The sequence below is a fragment of the Centrocercus urophasianus genome, unplaced genomic scaffold, assembly GCF_019232065.1.
Source record: "Centrocercus urophasianus isolate 14NV4802_14NV808 unplaced genomic scaffold, USGS_Curo_1.0 seq_10, whole genome shotgun sequence".
Classification (NCBI taxonomy): domain Eukaryota; kingdom Metazoa; phylum Chordata; class Aves; order Galliformes; family Phasianidae; genus Centrocercus; species Centrocercus urophasianus.
The window spans coordinates 8069256-8089533 of record NW_024884142.1 but is presented as its reverse complement, the minus strand read 5'-3'; the positions used below and the strand labels follow the sequence as shown (position 1 = coordinate 8089533).

At 37.4% G+C, this 20278-nt stretch overlaps 1 protein-coding gene across 1 annotated transcript in view; it reads right to left on the bottom strand.

Moving 5' to 3' along the window:
* Positions 1-323: 323 nt before the first annotated feature.
* The window catches only part of NOL10 (nucleolar protein 10), a 46375-nt gene continuing 26420 nt past the window's right edge, over positions 324-20278 (bottom strand). The window contains exons 14-21 of the mRNA XM_042815286.1: positions 11471-11597; positions 10606-10685; positions 10388-10486; positions 9941-10030; positions 7994-8167; positions 7380-7627; positions 3290-3392; positions 324-722 (exon numbers count right to left, since the gene is read on the bottom strand). Of these exons, the coding sequence (XP_042671220.1) occupies positions 603-722; positions 3290-3392; positions 7380-7627; positions 7994-8167; positions 9941-10030; positions 10388-10486; positions 10606-10685; positions 11471-11597 (1041 nt within the window). The 3' untranslated portion in view covers positions 324-602. The remainder of the gene's footprint in view (positions 723-3289; positions 3393-7379; positions 7628-7993; positions 8168-9940; positions 10031-10387; positions 10487-10605; positions 10686-11470; positions 11598-20278) is intronic.

Sequence of the window (20278 nt, the reverse complement as noted above, 5' to 3'; positions counted from 1 at the left end):
ACATGAGTGTGGAAAGAGAATCCTGCTTATAGAATGACTCAATGAAATCTCAATTTGCCATTCTCAGTTGCTCTCACAGCAATCATTTTTACCTCCTCTTGGACACACAGGCAACCCAGAACATAAGAGACAAAGCCAATTTCTGAAAAACATAGTTGTTACGTCATACAAGAAGAAGCATAAAAGAAAAAAAAATTGTTGTGCTCTTATAGAGCAAAGTTTTTAGACAAAATAATTTTCTCCCGATTGTGTATCTAAAAAGTCATAAAGAAAGACTTCAGAAAGCAAAACCAGTTTTCTTAAATTAAAGACAGTCAGCCTCATTGTATACATAAACTCTTATACAGAAAACATACAGGGTTACACAATAACCGCTTGCTGGTGATTTCTGCACAAATACAGTTTGCTCTGGAGTTCATAACATACCATATGCACCACGTCCCTTGGACAATACTTACACTTTCATTAACTTTTCAATAACTAAGACAGAGTTTACAAGTTCTGGTTTCTGCTCATCAATAAAACAAAATACAAATGCACTGGTACTGCAAAGCCCCTCTTTCAAATTAAAAATAAAAAGTTTCTTAAAAAGATAACATAAATCAATGAAGCCGTTGTCCCCTTCCATGTTTGCTCTTGAGATGACTAGCAGAGCGCCTGAGAGCTTTCCTCTCTTGACGATGTTGCTTCTCAGCCTCCTGCTGTTTCTTCTGGTGCTCGGTCTAGAATGTTAAAAGGTAAAAAAAAAAATAATAAACAAACAACAAACCCTCAAGTTCTTGTAAAATTATGAACCACATCATTGTTCAAATACTTACATATCAAGTCAGAAATCCCCTAGGGAAATCTGGAAACGTTCCCAGAAATGGTCCCATATTATCTTATCCTAATTTACTTAATTTTACTGAAACAAAGAGGTTTTATAAAATGTGGTCTTAGAATTTCATGAAAGTGTTTGCTACATTGTAGACAATTCTAGAATCATTTTAAACATGACAATAAACAAAAATCTCTGCACCTGTGAATGTTTTTCCTCTTCATCAAAATTGTACCAAAAGGAGTTAACTTGCATAATATACAGAGGGAAATGCTGTTACGGCCATAAATGTCTATTTTATTGGGAAGCCTGAGTGCTTGTCTTGAAAATAAGCATGAACTGGAACTAGCAGACTTGAACTACCCATGCTCAGGCAAGTGTCCATGTTATAAAATTCTTCAGCAATTAGAGTGATTTCAACAGCAGCACAGGTTAGCTGCATTAACACTGCTAGAGTTACGGTAACTCAAACAGCTGCATCCCCACGGCATCAATAATTCTGTAATTAACAACACTTCTGTAATTCTGTAATTAACAACACATCAGCCCATTTTTCCCTGAACCCCCCATTAAAAAAAAGAAAAAAAAAAAAGTATGTCCAATACTACTGTAAATACTTGAGCAATTTAGAATGTGTTTTTAATATTAATTTGCAGTGATATAGCACACTGAAATTGAAAAAACAAAACAGAACAGAACTTCACAATGTAGGAACCAATTAAAATCCCCTGAAAACTAAACTGCAAAATATCAATGGCAAAATTTCATTGCTGAATCTGCCAGGGGCAGCTGAACATCTGCAGGCTTGACTACAGCACAACAGCCCCAATCCCACTGACTTACAAGGTCAAATGATATCAGTCTCATGGAAGCACAACTCTTTCCTGCTAAACCTTTCTACTTACTCCTATATACTCCTGCAAGTTAAGGTCGGGGCATCACAAACAAGAAGCTGCTGATCAGAGTAATACAGAATTCTCTTTTGGCTTCTCTTTATCACAGAATCATAGAATTGCTCAGGCCTAAAAAGGAGCATCAAAACAAAGCACACTGCAAGGACTTCTTCCTAGCTCTCCCTATTTCCCAACACTTGATGTAGACAATTTTTTTCTTTTAATTAGACTTTTAAAATCTTTTAAATACAAACAAGCACAACTTCTGTATTTCACTAAAGCCACATCAGTTAACAGTTGATGTACATGATCAGCAATGAATTAAAAAACTCAAAGCTATTGCATATCTGATCGAATCCAAATCTTCACAAAGTTTATTGTTTACCAACAATTGCAAGAAACGATGTGACTCAGCCTTTTCTAATTTAAAGTGGCTATGAAAAAAACTGTGCTTTAGAAGCCCCAGAAAGGCTTTTTACACAGCTGCAAGACACTGACGTATCAGTTACAGCAGTTGGTAAAATGGTTATTCTGCAGAGGAATCTGTGGCCGATTTAGACATCAACAGACTTTAAATTCCAGAAATACAAGAATTGAAAGCAGATGAAGCAGTAAATGAACAAGTAAAGGAAGTAATGTAGAAATACCTCCATAAATTTGGCTTTTTAAAAATTTATTCAGGCATAGACAAAGTGATCAGTTTGATCTTTTTTTTTTTTTTTTTGTAATGGTAGTTTTACTGATGAGAAGAATATTTGACAGCTGCTAAGAAATATATTTGGAAAGAAAAAAACCTTACTTGAAGAAATTTTTTTTTTCATTTTTAACTGAAGTACATTTTATCAGCTGGAAAATTATCAATTAATATGGAATGCCAATCTTCAGCTTTCTGAATGTGTCTTTGGTTCTAGCAAAAAAGACCCCCAAACCTAAGCAGCAGGAGTAGCAGACGCACACACGTTCCATTATAACTGCACTATTTAATAATCAGCTGTCTGTGACCTACAAAATTCCTCAAGATAGGAAAGAAAAACCCTTTAGGAAAGGCAGATGGGCAGCAGTCAACCACACACTTCAAATGGAATTTGGCAAACACAAGATCAGAGCTCATTCTCATGATCTGCGTCACACAAGTTCAATGATAAAAGTGGACGGGAGCCCTGTTTTAATCATGCTGAGACCCAGCAGCATTATCAGTCAGGAGAAAGCCCGTCACCAGCATCCCAACTGTGCCAGGACCTGCAAACCAAAATCTGATTAGTCCTGGCTCTGATGTCAGCTAAGGTCACAAGCTTTTGATGACATATCTCTGCAAATAAACTACTAAAATATGGAAGCCAGTATTTTCCACTGGAACGTAAGATTTTACGAGTGCTTCCTGGCATATAAGGGTATAAACACACAGAGCACTACCGGAGGCTTTCATTCTCTTGGTGAGAAGCAGAAGCACTGGCAGCACATGAAGGGATGAAGAGGGACATGTGTTTGACCGATTTAAAGCTCCTGTTCCTTCATGCTAAACCTAGAGATACCTTCTGCATCTCTTAAATGTAATCATACGTATCTATGTATATCTCACCTTCTTTAATTTGAACGTAGCCTGTTTGCTGCCCACTGTCGTATCAGATACGTTGAGTGTGCCAAGTTTTTCTTCAAGCTTTAAACGATCTCCGAGAGTTTTCCTGCAGAGAACAATTAACATTAGTCTCTTGCCATCTTCTTACCATGAGAACTTCCAGTAACGCAGTCAAAATGAATCTTAGTCTCCCTGAAGCCCTTCAACCCTTCAATGCCATATGTCTAAAAATTAAATCACCAATGAACAGAGAAGAAATACAAGTTCCAATTACTCCCTCCAGATACTGCTTACATAAATTTAAACAATGTTTCTACTGAAAAGCTCATTGTCTTTTCTTCTAAAAAAAGCATCAGGCCTCCAGCTGAGAAGGAGACCACACCCCACTATTGCTATACTCTTCCAAGACATTTTAGAAGAAGTCAGGTATATTCAGCTGCAGTAACAGAGCACGCACACAAAAATACTTAAGGAAAGATTGATCCAGTTTAGCTGGTATCTTAGAATTCCTAGCTTAAGAAACACTTCTGAAGGAATTAATCTTGACTATATGTTAGAATTAATCAGAGAAAGAATCATCACTTCACCATCAACAGCTAAATAATCCAATTAGAAATGATTATTCAGACACTGTGTCCCACAACAGTATAACTGAAGTTTTGCAAGTAGAAGACACACAGACAAGTGGGTCTGAGAACTGAAGAGAGAACCTGACCCCACAGCAGTGCCACACACTTCCCTGAAGTAGAAGGTGGAAAATAAATCATCATAAAAATACACACGAGTAGCAGCCACCAAAGTCAATGGATTTTCTATGGATGAAAGACTCACACAGTGTGCTCTACACACAGAGCCTCTGAAGTCTGCAGAATTTTGGTTAATAAGCCATTTATGCAACAGTCTCTTCAGATTAACAGTGAAAAATTACTGTCGAGAATTACTTTATTTCTCATGACTAGGTACTTTGATTGTATGTCTTTTTCTGTAGTATATTTTTCATTGCCTACATGTAAAAACTTGTTCCATCTGGGCAAATCAGGAAGACAAGCTAAGCCTTAGAGCTAACTATGGCAGAAGATCAGTCACTGACATTGTGGTGGGATTTCTACATCCAAGCGAAGTTCCACTTTTCTCCCCTTTGAAAACGAGTTGGAGAAATATGGCTTCTACCCAGCAATTATTTGGCATGACTGCCCAGACACTGCTTCAGTCAGGAGAAAAACTGAAAGGAGGAAAGGCTTTAAGTTTGGGATTTTACTGAGTAAGCACAGATATGGCCGTATTTATCTGAAAATGCATGGATCCCAAGTGACAGTGAATCACACACACCGATACACGCAAGCTTAGCACTGCTAGGAGCTCTTTAAAATCATTCTCAACAAATAGATTCCATTGATACATTAAGAATGTTATCAAAAGCAATCTCTCCTGCCTTGTGGTTAAATTAAAACTGACCAGGTGCTTCTTTTCCTCTTTACAAAACAACGGAGAAGAGTCTCTCACGACTTTTCCTGCTATTGCACTTAAGCAATGCTTAGGAAAGCCAGCTATATTTGTTGGCTTTTGTTGACTTTCCTGCACTGATCTATACTTGACTGAATAGGATTACTTCAGTTTGTCATTTTTGTGGGCTACAACTTCAATGACAACCATTCTGAAGGGATATCAAGAAAATCAAAAAAGCTTTGCAGACCCTGATTAAAAACAACCCTCTCTCCTTTTATGTATTCCTTTCAAGTTGCTGTGCAAGGAAATTATATGTTAAGTAAACAAAGAAAAATTCTGCATCTTTACTAATATGTTCAGCAGGTTTTCGTATGTAAGCACAAGAACACAAAAGGGGGAAGAGAAATGTAGACAGATTTGAGACAAGGTATTTGTTATGATCGCAAATAAGTTTGGCAGCTTTCCTGCACAGAGCGCTGCATGGACTGCTGGTCTGCTAAGAAATTTATAGTATGCACCACCACTTCAGAAGTTGGGCTTGGAGCCCTGCTGAGTCAGGAGCATGTCAAAAGAAACACCCAGTTTTATGTAAGCCATAAACTGTTTCCTCAGGTAGAACATTATATGATTAGAGAAAAAAGAACACCTAGCCATTAAGTGCGTAGCGAAGGTATTAAGGCGCTTAATTATATTGGTCACAGACCATCATTCCATAGCTTGAATAAATCAAATCAAAGACAAACATGCCAGCCCCACCAGACTGTACATGCCACTACAGTCCTTCCAATTTTCAGCACACTAGCTGAATTAATTATTTTTATGCTGACTATTATCACTGAGGAAGGCCAGCAGAAAACACATTTAAGTATTTTTCATAAAATTCAGCTGTGTAAAAATGCTTACCAAACAAGTTAGGTCACAACACAGACTAAATCATTAGGATTCTGTAATCATATCAGTATAACCGGCTGTAATTTTAAAGTTTGCTCCCTGAATTTGAGGAACACTGAGCTCACACTGTCAGAACAATGCCTAGATGAACACAAATGGGATCACTTCTTGCTTAGGCAGAAAAACCCCAAAAAAGTCAAGTCTCATCTGTGAATCTAGTGCAGAGAGTGCATGTAACCCGAGCAACCCTAATGACACGTCACCCCTCAAAAAATATTCTGCATGGAACTAACAGCGAGACTTAAGGCAGATTCTCTCATCCCTCAAGCAGTCTTTCATAAATCTTTCCATGGTTTATGACATCACTGATATTCCTCCATCTCCTGGACAGGACTCTGGTATTTGATTTCATTTTTTCCTAGCTGAAGCAAGAATTTTTCTTCCCCTAAACTACAGATTAAAGATTTCACCTCATTCTGTGTCACACTCTTTAAAAACACTTTTTTCTAAACGTTTCTCTTCTCTAAAGCTGTCTTGGCTTACTTGCCTAAATTGCAGTATGCTTTTTCACGTTCAAGTGTCCCATATTTTGAGCAAAACGAACTCTTAATATTTCAATTTGAGAGTCCTTGGAAATTTCACTTAGAGGTCATAACTAAATTTGTGTGAAACAACAGCAGGCAAGCAGGCTGCAGCCATCCTGCCTTAAAAAGGAACTATTTCAGTGACAAAGAGAACACAAGGCCACTTGACCACTTCGACCATTTGTTTCGGGCTCCTTTCACGTCACACTTTTTATAAGACAATTCCAGTTAAAAATTTGTTTGGTTAAGGGAAAGGCTGTATTTTTATCACGTGTTTCTTTACATATCTCCAGAAGATGGCTATCATGACGCATCTAAGCTGCATTGGCAGTTATTCATGACATAAAAAAAACATCCCTATATTATTCTTTCTTTTTTTCTTTGAATGTATTATTCCATTCGAAGTAAAAAAAAAGTAATGGCAATTACAAGATCCATCTACACCAACAGCATGTTTCCAACACTACTTAAAATTCTGCCCTGCATCCAATGCACTGCGAGAACTTTGAAACTATTGTCCCTCAGTGTTTTAATATTAGAGTCTGCTCTTCAAATAATAAAAGGCTACTAAACCTCATCTTCCAAAGGCCTAAACTCACTTCTGAGAAAAAATATCAGTGAGATTTACAGGCATCATTAAGCACCTCCAAGCCAAGTCTTCGTGAATCTAAAAGATAAGTGCGCCCTTTACACAGCACAATTTTTTCTTTTACAATCTGGAACCTACTTCAGATAGGGACTAATCGTGCAGCATTCCCAAGCCTTTCAGAGCATTCTATAGGCAGTATTTTACATTCAGACTGTCAATCTCATACTGACACCAGTGGAGAAATATAACCAGTCTCAGAGACATAACTGCTATTATTTGTGTGAGCAGCACTTTGCCAACAATGAGTAATGGATCCTCAAATCTGGCTGAGAATATTAACCTCTTACTCATCTCATTCACATTGTCTCTCTGGCATACTTGAAATGTTGTATTTGTTTAAGAACAAAACAGAGCTTTCAACGACTGTGCCCCCCTAAGTCATATCCCTGAATCACCAGATGTGGCTTTATTAGTGCTTCCAAGGCTATCATGCTAACTAATGAAAATGCCACTGGCTTGTGTCATAGAGAAATATTTGAGAATCTTTCACCCTCCGCTGTTAAAGTAGGAACATTTGTCTTACTTCATTAACTTCTGTTTTTTGGCAGAGTCTTTGAAGCTTCTGAATTCCTCTCCTTCTTTAATCTCAAAAAACTGAGGTTTTAGTAATGTTTGCTGATCCTCCTTGAGCCTTTCCTGCCGCTTTACTTTTTCCTCTTGGCGCAGAAGCTTGCGCTGTTTCCTGACCTCTTCAACCCAACCTTTTTCATCATCTGAACTCTCAGAACTTTCTGCATCACTTGGTTTTCCTTCTGGTTCTTCCTCCTCTTCCTGCAGACAAAAATAGTATAAAATAAGTAATCATCAACTAATTTTCTTTTCGAACCATTCCTGCAATTAGACTGACAGATTTTACACAGATATAGTTGAAGAGAGACACAATTTGAATGAAAGCACTATCAGCTAATGCAGCACTGAAAAATAATAAAATTATCTCTGCCTACACATCGTATGTCCTTCAAACCTACATTGATGTAGGCATACATCTGAAAATTAGGATAATATTATCAATCACATCTACGTAGTGCAGCTGATAAGAGAGACTTGCATTGCTTCCTTCTTTCAGGATGAAAAATCTGAAAATCTGAAACAAAGAAAAATACTGCTTTTTCCCAGTCCAAAAAGAGAATATTTTACCTGTTCTCTTGCTTCCTGCTCCTGTAAGAGCTTAAGTTTCTTCTTTCTTTTCTCACTTATCTTAGAAACAAGTGGGTTAAGTAGCCTAAATTCTTCACTCTGCTCATCTACCTGGAAATCAGGATTCTCAAACATGACCTTAAAACGATCATCTTTGAGAAGGCTAGGCAGATTCTGGAAAAGAAACGAAGCATCAGTTAGTTATAAAATTCCAAAACGGACATTGGTAAAAATATGTCACACCTTTTCAATTAAGCAAAGTTCAAAAGCAGTATGTGTCAGTTATTTTGTCCTTCCAGGTCATATAAATTGAAATTTTTCGTTATATCGTTATGTATTCTATTACTTTCACAAACATCAAATAAATATCATTCTAAGCTTCCTGTAGGCAGGACAGGCTTTTATGCACACTACAGACACCTTGAATACACAATTACTGGTATTTCTGAATCAATGTTTCTCATACATTCAGCCAGATAGTGTGGAGACATGCTGGTATCTATTGACTAATCAGCAGTACCGCTGAGTACAAATATTCTGCCTGGATGAGAATGACTTTACAACACAAAAAAAAAATCATCAGGGTAAACACTTCTTTATGCAATGCTACTGCTGTTTTACTGTAAATACATAAAAGTATTTCTATACATCTTATGACAATTTCTTCACTGTCCTCACATATGGAAAGAAAAAAGCAGTTTCATTCATGCTGAAGAAAAAAAAAAATATGAACCCAGTGTAAATGAGGTGAATTAAGAACAGATCAAATTACAACTTCAGCTCATACAAATACTGGCTGTCATTGTTTCAAATCAATAAATACACACATTTTACAATAAAAGCTTATCTTTTAATATCACCAAACTTATTTCCCATTCAACCCACACTAGCACTAGATTTTCATTTTTATCTATCAAGTGGGGAAAAAGGATAGAGAAAACAAGTGTAAATTTCAAATGTGGAAGTTGTTGCAAAAGTATGACCTGCAGTTTAATTTGGAAGCTGAAAATTCAATCAGTCCCACAGTCACAAATAATCAGAACATGCATCTTTATGTACTCTTTTTAATCTATGTAAAGATGCAATGTGTTCCTGGGCAAATCACCCCCCACATAAGGTACTCATTTCAACACAGGCTTAGAAAGCTGAAATTTAAGGTTTTAATACCACCCACTTTTTCAGCAGTTCATACTTCCCACTATATCAACTGGTTTCATTACATGCCACACAAAGCTAATACCTGCCTGCTGTGAATGCAGCACACCTGTGAGAATGAGCACCTATAAAATGCTACCTATATAAAGAACCTGAACTCTGCTAATATAAAGAGGCTGATAAGACAAACTTCTGCTGTGCCATCTGCTCCCATTAGAAACTAAACATTAATGACTTTTTTCCTTTATGCTGATTCCAGGATAAAAATGGATTACTTCAACATCAGTAAAATTTTCTGTTGCATAAGAATGAGCTATTTTAGCTACTTTATATACAGTTGACTACATTTTATAAAGAAAGAAAGGCAATTATATTGAAATACAACTTCAGGCAGCCTCCTGCTCCTCGTTTATACCCATTACATCTATCTTGTCACGGTTACCACCAAAATACTAACAAATGAAAAAAAATGCTTTTTTTTTTTTCTTTTTAATTGAGTAACTGTGGTATTGATTTTGTATTCAACTAGCCTCTGGACCCCTACAAAGCTTATTATCATCTTCAACGGCAGGTATTTCAAAATTTGCAATATAGATGACAATGTTACTGAAGGGCCTTTCTAGCTCTTTAGTTATAGAAGTCAATCTTACAGTCACCCAGTAGAGTAAGTTATTTATGAGACAAGAAAGAATGGATTTTTGAATCTTTTGGGCAGAAAACAGCAAGTCAGTAACTGTAAGCATTACCATTTCTGCATTCCAGATTAGAGAAGCACCTAAAACAGACGCTCACCTTTTGTTTCCTTTTTCTAGTAGCCTGTTGTTCCTCTCCTTCTTCTTCAATCAGTTTGAGGGCAAGCTCTTTATTGACCTTGGGAAGTTTCTAAAGAATATACATGGAATGCTGGTATAAATAGAATACTGATATAGAAAACAGTATTGTGTTTATATATCTCCTTTCAGAGTACACATTTTAATGAAATAAGGCGTTTAGGGTAAAGACAAGCAGAAACAACAAGTTTTATCACCAGGTTATCTGCTCAAGCAGCAGAGTCACTCATCTGTGGGATTGATATGCATAAGAATTTTATGGCTCCAATCAAAAGTTTGATAAATTAAAGCTAAGTTTACTTTTTGTTTCTGATGATAAACAAAATCAAGTCCTAAGTAATTACACCTCTAAGATACACTTAGGAATACATCACTCTATGAATATGTTTTCAGAAGCATATTCATTTACCTTCAGCTGAACTCTCTGTGCACGTGTTTCTTCTATTTTCTGTCTTATTTTCTCTCTTCTGTATTCTTCATAAGCAAAAGGGTTGGCCATCATTTTTGCCTTTGATTAAGCAGAAGAAAGTAAAAAGAACATCATTAATACAGGATGCAGTCCTGTTTGTGGGGAGAAACATATTTTATTGTTAATAGTGAAAGTTTACAAGCATCATCCTCTTTTACCTTATGGTAAAGCCTTATGTCCATGAAAAAACCATGCATATATGCTCTGAGCAATGATGATCCAATGAGATGAGCAAGGCCTGGGAAAAAATTGCAGAGGATTTCAAAGAGCTTTCATGGATAAAGAACTATTCTGAGCTAGCCACTTCACTTACTCAGTTCAAGACAAACAAGAACTGCTGACGCGATGCATCAATCTCTAACAGTCACACCCAGTACATCAAGACTAAGTTAAACAACAACAAAAAAAACCAGACAGCAAGAAATCTAAGCTACTTCAGAGCATCAGAATCAGTATTTCTTACATGTTATGCTTTTTAAAGATGCCTACAAGCACTGCAAACCATAGCCACTTTATAAAGAAAAACTAAGAGATTTTTTAACAGAAAGTCTATACATGTTTGACAATCACTTTTTTTACTGTGGCATAGAGACGTTTTGATTCAGAGAATTTTGCCTTAGGTCACTATCTTTGAAGAATCAACATGGTGAAAGAAATACAGTACCATAACAGATCATAAAACTATCACCCCAGGCCTTAACCTGAGAGTAAGAACCAAAATACTTCAAGAGTTTTCAAATTTTCCTTCCACGTATCTTCTTAGAAATTCAAAACCGAGAAAAAAGAAATCTTTTATAACAAACCAAAGAACAAAAGGTCATCAGTCTGCTAAATTAATAACCAAGATGACTGGAAGAAACTACTGCCAATGAATTTTGAATGGTTCCCCAACATTTCTCACTGATAGGTCACATACGAACTACAAAACTTATAAATGTGTAAATGGTAAACAAACAAACAAACAAGGCGAACAAAAAAACCTGAGCAAAGATATCAACTAACAAGGAGATTCAAATGTTTTACCTAAATTTTCAAGGTCTTTTCTGGTTACAAATTTGTAGTCATCATAAACTGTGCTCTCTGGGTTCTCTTCCAGCTCTTCAGTCAAGTTGTCCAAGAAAGAACACCATTTAGGGGCAGGTCCCAAAACCTGTGGATATTATAGTTATAAAACTGCATATTTTTACACGCACACACACACACACACACACACACACAAAAGCCTACAGTTACATTCTCAGCTACTTTGCTGTAATAAATGAATCCCTCTGAAGTCAAATAAACCTTAAGAACAACAGCAGGTAAACCTACTGCATGCATTCTCAATAAGGAGTACAACTGATTATGTGTTAATTTAACAGAGGTCATTTATTTGAGATCAACAATATAGAGACCTAAAGTGTTCCACGTGATCCTAGTCTGACCAAGTAATTTATTAAAAGCTCAGAGCTCAACGTTACAAATACAATTGAGAAGGTAACTAAGGGCAGTAGGTATCAGCTAATCTGTAAAGCACAGCTGGATCGTAAACTCATTACTTCACTACATAATCATGTCAAATCCTATTCTGCCCTATTTACTTCAATTAAAACAGAACACCACAGGTATATTTAATGCACTTTTATTCAAGGAAAATTCAGACTGTGTGAAAAATAATGGGGAATACTGAAAAACAAAACTTGCATATTTCCGCCATGAGGCAAAGGAATTATTTGAACAATATTATGTGGCACCATCAACTTACTTTTCCATATATGCTTCCCCAACTTCCCAAGTTAATCATTATCTCCCTTCACTTTTCCCTCCTGCTGTTCTGATTGAAATTCCACTCTATCTTGATACACACAGGCATATTCAGCTGTTCCAATATTGTTATTTTAGTAGCTAAGCTAGCTGAATGGAAAAATCCAACACTACATTTTTTTCTCTAGAGCAAATCAGATGGTATTTTAGAACATAAAGAAATCAGTTATCTCCTAGAGAAGGACTCTGAATGAGACTTCCATTTTGTTTACTAAAAATTCACATGAAAAACTCCACACACACACTCACACACGTATATACAACATGGTTTCCCTAACAAGAGAAGGCAATCAGTAGGCATGTACTACATGTACTGTAGTAGTCTTCTACTAGAAATAGACTAGTACAAGTCTATACAGATCTTTGAAGACAACTATAGACAAAAATTGTAAGCTTGTATTCTAGACCATAACAATCTACTGATATTCTAGACTAAAGCTCTGGACAATAATACTCTGCAATACCACTGCCTTTTATCTCGCATGATTTGTCTTTAGATGAGAACTGTAACACCCAATTTTATTCATTCATTCATTCGTTTATTTATTGGCTGTATATTTTAGTCCAATTAGAAAGAGCTTACAGGGAAAGCCCTGAGATGTCACTGACAAGAAAGTTTCCACTCGTTAAAGTATTAGCCAAACTCCCACTTTTGATCTTGTAACAGCTTAAACATCATACAATTTTCAGATCAGTTTTGTGTCAACACTGCAGATTTTCCATGTAGGTTTCTGTTATTTCCTCTCAAATTCACTTCTAAATATAAATGCCAATTTTTTATATCAATTAGAAGTCTAGAAATATAAAATGTCCCACTATTTTTCATGCCACTGAATAAATCAGTAGTCATTTCTTCATTACCATATCAACAAAACATGACTAGAATAGGGAAATCTCCTTTAAACTATACTAACTAAACATAACTTCTGTAATCAAATCTAAGTTTCTGTGCTCATGATTTTTAGCAGTGAGAGTTGAGACTCCTCGACTCTCCAGTTAAATAAAGAGTTTCCCTTCATTCCATCTTGCTGACACACTATGTAAAGATCACTATCACTTCAGTAAACTTTTTTCATCACTGCCATTTGCATGGCACTTATCTGTTCAAGCATTACACACCACATATTACTCATTAGAATTTAGACAACTGTAACCAATTAGGGTAATCCCCACATGTGATCTTGACTGGTGTAAATCTTTAAAAGAAAAACTAACGCACAAGCTTCAGAAATCACGGAAAAAAGTTTATCTGCTCTTCAGCTATAGATCCACTCCGTATTGGAACAGCAGCAGTCAAAGCTGGAACTTAAAAGCCTGCAGTATAGTATTTTGCAGGAGTGTAAGTTTTAGGGGAAAACAGTAAATAAATAAAATAAAACCACAGCAGTATAACTGTGCACATTATGGAAACCAGGTTACGTTAAGACAAGATTCAGGAATGCAACTTTTCCCCTGTACCAGGTCACTGGTTTCTGTCTGTGCAGCAGCACACGTGGAAAAGCTGGGCTCCACAGCCTCAACTTCACAGTTTTATGAACTATCAGATAGGTTTCTCTGTGAGTATCAGAAAAGTATACAGCTAATGGGAAAATCCTTATTAAACGAGTGCACGTCTAAACCTGGCTTTTGCTCAAATATTTCTTAGGCTAGGAAAACCAGACATCATCACCAATGATGTGAGCAAAACAGTATTTTTAATATGTTCATTATTACTCCATTTTCAGCAGAATTACCACTTCTTGAAACAATCTCCACTGATTTCCAGTGAAAGTGAAAAAGACCATCTTTGAAACTATTTTTGCCTATTAACACAGCAGCCCAGGCTGTAGGCTGAGCCAGCTGGCAGCGACACAGGCAGACTGCTTCCTGCTTTCCCTCCTTCCTCCTGAAAGGATTCCAAACAAGATGTGATCAAGGCCTGGGAATCCTCTGTTGCTGGGCAAGGCCACAAGGCACCCCTTCTCCTGAGCAGGAGACACAGAGCAGGGCACACTGACCACAGAGATTTCTCGCTGCAGCCCTCATTCAACATGGATGCTACAGGTGACTTGCCTTTGATGTGCTGTACAAAACCACATGAAGCAAAGATACAAGCTTTTAACTAATATTATTAGCACCAGACCATCTAATGCCAAATTTTTATTAGTATACATTAGAATGTCTTTTTTTTTTCCCTGTGTAAACACGGAAAACAAAATATGACAAATAACATAGCATTCAACTCATCTGAGTTTACAAGCTGTTCCCAGGGCAAGGCCAAACTGCCAAGAACAGGAAGATAAAAACAAGTTGACAAACATTTTGAAAATACTATAAAATAGCTTCAGAGAACACAGTTCTATTTTACAAGACAATTCAACCATCCTGTACCACCATGTGCCTTGCATGGTGCAGCTCTGCATAGCGCTGTACTGTACTCAGGGCCATGCCTATTCCTTGAGCACCATTCTGTATCTTCCCTGCAATTAATGAACATGAGGATACACTAGGTGCTACTCTTAGCCCACAACAGATGCTCCTTATCTTCAGTTTGGAGCACCAGACAGCACTTGCACACTTTTAAATGCCACGTGACAACATGACACCAAAAGAACAGGTCTAATCCTAACAATTTTAAATGTGCAATTCACTCAACCTATAAGCAGCCCAAGATGCTCAGCAGCTTCTACAGTCAGATGTCATGAGATTTATATTAATCAACTTCAAATGCACAAACCAACATACGTGCACACAAGAATCTGCTTGAAGACCCACCAACAGATTGAGGGAGGTGATCCTGCCCCTCTGCTCTGCGCTGGTGAGGCCTCACCTGGAGTACTACATCCAGATGTGGAATACAGGAGAGATGTAGACCTGCTGAAGTGCATCCAGAGGAGAGCCACAAAAATGATTCAAGGGATGGAACACCTCTCCTTCAAAGACAGGCTGAGAGAGGTGGGGCTGTTCAGCCTGGAGAAGAGAAGGGTCCAGGGACACCTGAGAGTGGCCTTTCAGTTTCTACAGAAAAGCTGTGAGAAGGGGACAGATTCTTTATAAGGATCTGTTGTGATAGGAGAAGGGGAAATGGTTTCAAACTAAAGCAGGGGAGATTTACACTGGATATAAGAAATAAGTTTTTTACAATAAGGGTGGTGAGGCACTGGCACAGGCTGCCCAGAGAGGTGGTGGATGCCCCATTGATGGAGACACCCAAGCTCGGGGCTCCGAGCAGCTGATGGAGCTGTGGGTGTCCCTGTTCATTGCAGGGGAGTTGGACCAGATGGCCTTTCAGGGTCCCATCCAACTCAAACAATGCTATGATTTAAGGTACCAAATCCACAGAAGAGAACTCAGCAGTTGGACTTTCCTCAGATGGTCAGAACAGGTTCCAAAATCTACTTTTTAAGACATTAAACAGTGAATTCCAGGAATAATACATACAAGACAGCTATCTCTTCAGCTATCAGACATGAGATATCAGAAATGCGTTGAGTCAAATATCAGAGAGTCCTCCCAAATTTTATTTATGTATTTTAACAATTAAAAACATGCAAAGGTGTTTATAAGAAGCAGAGATCAGATTTTAAATAATTAAATTGAATTTGTCAAGTCTAAACTGCCTAAATTCCCTCTGGAAAACTAACAGTGTGCATGTGGACATCGTTCAACAAAACGCTTAAGTGCTTCCAGAGTCTCCGCCTTAGCTCTACAGGACAGCACCTTACAGCTTCACAGATACTAGCACTGTGATGCTGCACCATGCCATACCCACAGGAACACATAAAATTACAAAGTTACAAGTAAGTATGAAAATAAATCACTATTTTTCATGACATACTGCAGAAGTAAAACCTCCTTTCAAAAATCTTCAAATTGTTCATCCATCCTTTATGGATGTTGAAGTTCAGACTGTACGACCTTTATGAGGCAGCAAAAATATTCCCCTGTAGTGACAGCATTCATTGCCATTCTATTTGAATAATGTCAATTACAACAGAAATAGCAGATCTGTAACCGGGCACAGTGTATTGTGCAGGATTACCAGTTAGATGATAATTTTAATAGCTATAAGGCAGGATACGGACTGGCTAATGAGAAACAGTTTATGCTAATTACTGCACAGAAAGGAGGTTACAAGTGAAGCTATTGAATATTTTCACCAGTGACTGCCACATGGAGTGGGAAAATGCCTGAGAAATGTACGAATGACAAACTCCCCGAAAACTACAAAGCTGCAAATTGAATGACATTTACAGCCAATCACTACCAGATGCAAAGAACAGAATAGGCAAAAATGATACTATCTGACCACAAATCAATAGCACAATCATAAAGCCACTGTATTAGGATAGGACAGGGATACTAATACAGCAGAGACATCTTGTAAAGCTTCAGGTAATCATGCTCAGCACACACGAATGCAAAGCGTAACACAGACAGTGAAAAGCCACCAGGATGAGTTGTGAAGCACTAAGAACAAATACATGCAAAGCTATCACAGTAACACTGCCAACTTAGCTAAACATCAGAAAATGCGTGGAGATAATAGGAAGAATCACAACTGATCTTAAGATGAAATGTGACATATTTATGGACAAGATGATACAATCTGACCGCCTGTGATAAAACAGCCTGGGACACCGTGACCCAAGGAAGACCTCCAACTGCACTGTTCTCATTAAAATAAAAAAATGCCTTCAAGCAGTTAAACACAGAAAATTCTTTTCTAAATTAAATATACTTTATACACATGACTCAATGCTTTCACACGCATATCTTACCTGTCGGACACATACATACATTTTTGATCTACATACACACGTATGCACACACACACATTTCATAAAGCACCATAATCATTTTAAATTTGTAACTATTTGCTGGAGAAAGCAAATGCACATCTACGTGTGCACACATTGCTCCAATTATGCTAGTCAACAGGAGAGGGAGATTAGAGAAGGTCTCATGAGGGAGGAGAAAAACTGGGCGATCTCCAGGGTGTGGGCAGTGATTGAAATGTGCAATTGTGTTTTCAACGTAATTAGCTCCCTAATTGCATAGCCAGGTTTAATTAATGCAATTACATGAGTAATTAATTACTATTCATTTTAAGAGTACTTTTTTTAATGTTTTGTTCTCTAATTTTAAGTATTAGACAGATCTCAATATGTAATAATTTTGAAAAGTTTCCATCATAGGCATCGAAAAGGGAAGAGGAAAAACAATACCTTGCTGTACCCTGTTACCCCTCATGGTTACATCAACCACACCGGTAACTCCCAAAACCCAGCTGCACTATTTCTGGCTTGTACACGCGATAGCCTCCATCTCTCCATTCTTATTTCTCACTTAGGGTTTCGGTGTGCAGAGGCCACATACTTTGGGGAAGCCATGAGATGGGCCTTTGTTAGAGAAGAGCCCTGGGGTGACGTTACCTTGTTATGTTTCTGTCTACATTTCCATATACAGTACCTGTCCCACAGACACCAATGTCCTCCAAACAATTCACAATTTTCAATATCATCCTGCCATTCCTTTCTATTCTGCTTTTCCCCTATAAACGCTCCACAACCAGCTCCAGTTGTGCCCTTTCAATCTCTGAAGTAATCCCATTTAATTTATGAGTAAAATTCTTTAATTCTCTAAATTAAATGGATTTTGACAATAGATTCCAAATGAATTATCTTTCATTTACCTGCTTTCATTTTTCATTTCATGTCTTCTTTCACTTTACATTATCATATGGATTTGATTCTTTTACAACAACTAACTTCCAGGGCCAACAAGTAGCTCACTGGAGCACAGCTATGACTAAGAAATTGAAAAGCTCTTTTCTTTTTCCTCTTTGCTCCTGACAACAGCATTGCATTTGGTTTTAAGCCCATACACTCATAAATGTCAATGAACTATACAATGAATTGGCTTTTTCTCTCACTATAACTCCAGCACATCCAGACATTTTTGGCAGATTCATAAATCTGAGGGAGGTTGCTTTTTCTACCTTTCACTATGCTATGGGAGCTGCCAAATGAGCACTTGGAGGTTTTGCTCCTTAGCAGAGCACGTTAAAGAAAATGTTGCTCTTTTAAGATCTTTCTAGAGTTAAGCAAGAACTGCTACAGGAACTTGCACACCTCTTCTAATAGATAGCAACGACTTCTTTTTCTAATCCTACATAGTTTGGCTTTGTAGATGGTGTATTTGTTTTTATTAATCTCAGATCCTCCCAGCTGGCAGATATCAGTTGCTTACCAGTCACAGGCCTGCTCTCATTAAACTGTCTTCTCACAGAAGCTACCACATTCTGAAGAAGGCAATGGTCCTGTTCCTTGTAATGTTGAGAACAAAGTGCCAAAATAGGGATAGCAAATAATTTTTCAGCAAAGACAGAACATTACTGTCACAACTAAAGAAAATCAGTAGATTAATTCCCTTTCTCACAAGACAGGAAGAAAAAGGGATACTTCTTAAATCAATCACCACCAGTGGCATTAAGAATTAAAGAGTCTAATGCTTTCATCAGTATCCCTATCATGTTCTGACATGCTGACATACAGAAAAGATAAATCCTAGACAGTATTGCTATGGTCTTTTCTATTTTCCAAATTCCTTATTCATTTTTTCAGCTCTCTAGACATACAGAGCTGCGAAGATTAGATGACAGAAAATAAGGAAAAACTTGAAGCACAAGAACCCACTACTTTCATTTTAAGTCAACTAATCAAACAAAGCTCAAGGTAAGAGAATGGCTTCCCTAAGTCATTAGAAAACATGACTTTCTTTAAGCACTTTCCCACCACAGAAAACAAATTAACACTTCTCCAAACTTTCCAAGAGCACCACCACTCTCACCCTTTATTTTCAGGTGTGATGGTAGGGAAACAGATAAGGAAGGTGAGAGAATTCTTAATTGCCCTGGATATGTCAGCTATATCAGGAAAGAACTTCCACACAAGTTCTGCTTGTTTCGACATTATCAAAAATGTGCATCACAAAATGTAACAGCATCAGTCACTAGTACTAAGGCCATGGGCCAACAATGGATAAAGCTTGAAAACTATCACTTTGATTTTATGCTGCTGACTGCAACCTACATTACAACCAAGCAGGAACTAAGAATAAGCTAGAAATGCAAGATCTCTGATGGAACGGGAAGCTTTCCAACTGTCACCCTGCATGGTGACTTGCCTCTCTTCTGTGACTGGAAAACTGGAGTCATGCAATACAAGCCAGATAGCAAGTAATTTTACAACATAATTATCTTTAAGCTCACGAAAACCAAACTGACTATTGCATTTCAGAGCACGACCTGCATTTTACAGACATTCAAGGAAAGCTACAGGTAAAGAACTAGTAGCAAGTGCAGCTGTACTACTTTATGTAACAGACAAGCCACTGGAAATCCAGGAGCATGTGAGTTTCTGATAATTCCCTATCATGGCAGTTTAATGGCTCTTTGCAAATCTGGCAGCAAACTGGTCTGGGTGTTTATACCGCGTCTGCCAGACAATATACAGGAAAGGAAAAGCAGCTACCTGTTAGGAATGTGCAGCTCCTCCAGACAGATGAGGATACCTTCACACAAACCAACCTACTCTTTCCAGAGAACAATTTCAGTAATAAGTTTTATGGAACTTTGGAAATGATTTTCTCTGAGTAGGAAATATCTTTCAAAACGTTTCTGAATGCTAGCTTCCATACATTTGATTAGTTCTATTCATCTATCAGGTTTGCATGATAGAAATCTTAAATCCTTACAACTTTGAAACTATTTCTGTAAATAAGTCATAACTCAGCACATCTGATTCACTGGTAATGCAGCCAGACGACAATACAGACAAGGTACGAGATCCTCCACTTTCAAAAATACAGTGTAATCTTCAGTTGAAGTTACACAGAGAATTATCATATCCTTTGTCTTTTCTGATAAAAAAAGCTTAAAAACCCACATGTTGACAGAACATAGTACAGCATAAAACTTCCTTCTCAGTGATTACACCTTTTAATTACTTGTGATGGTGCTGTTCATTAAAGAAAAAGGAGGACAAA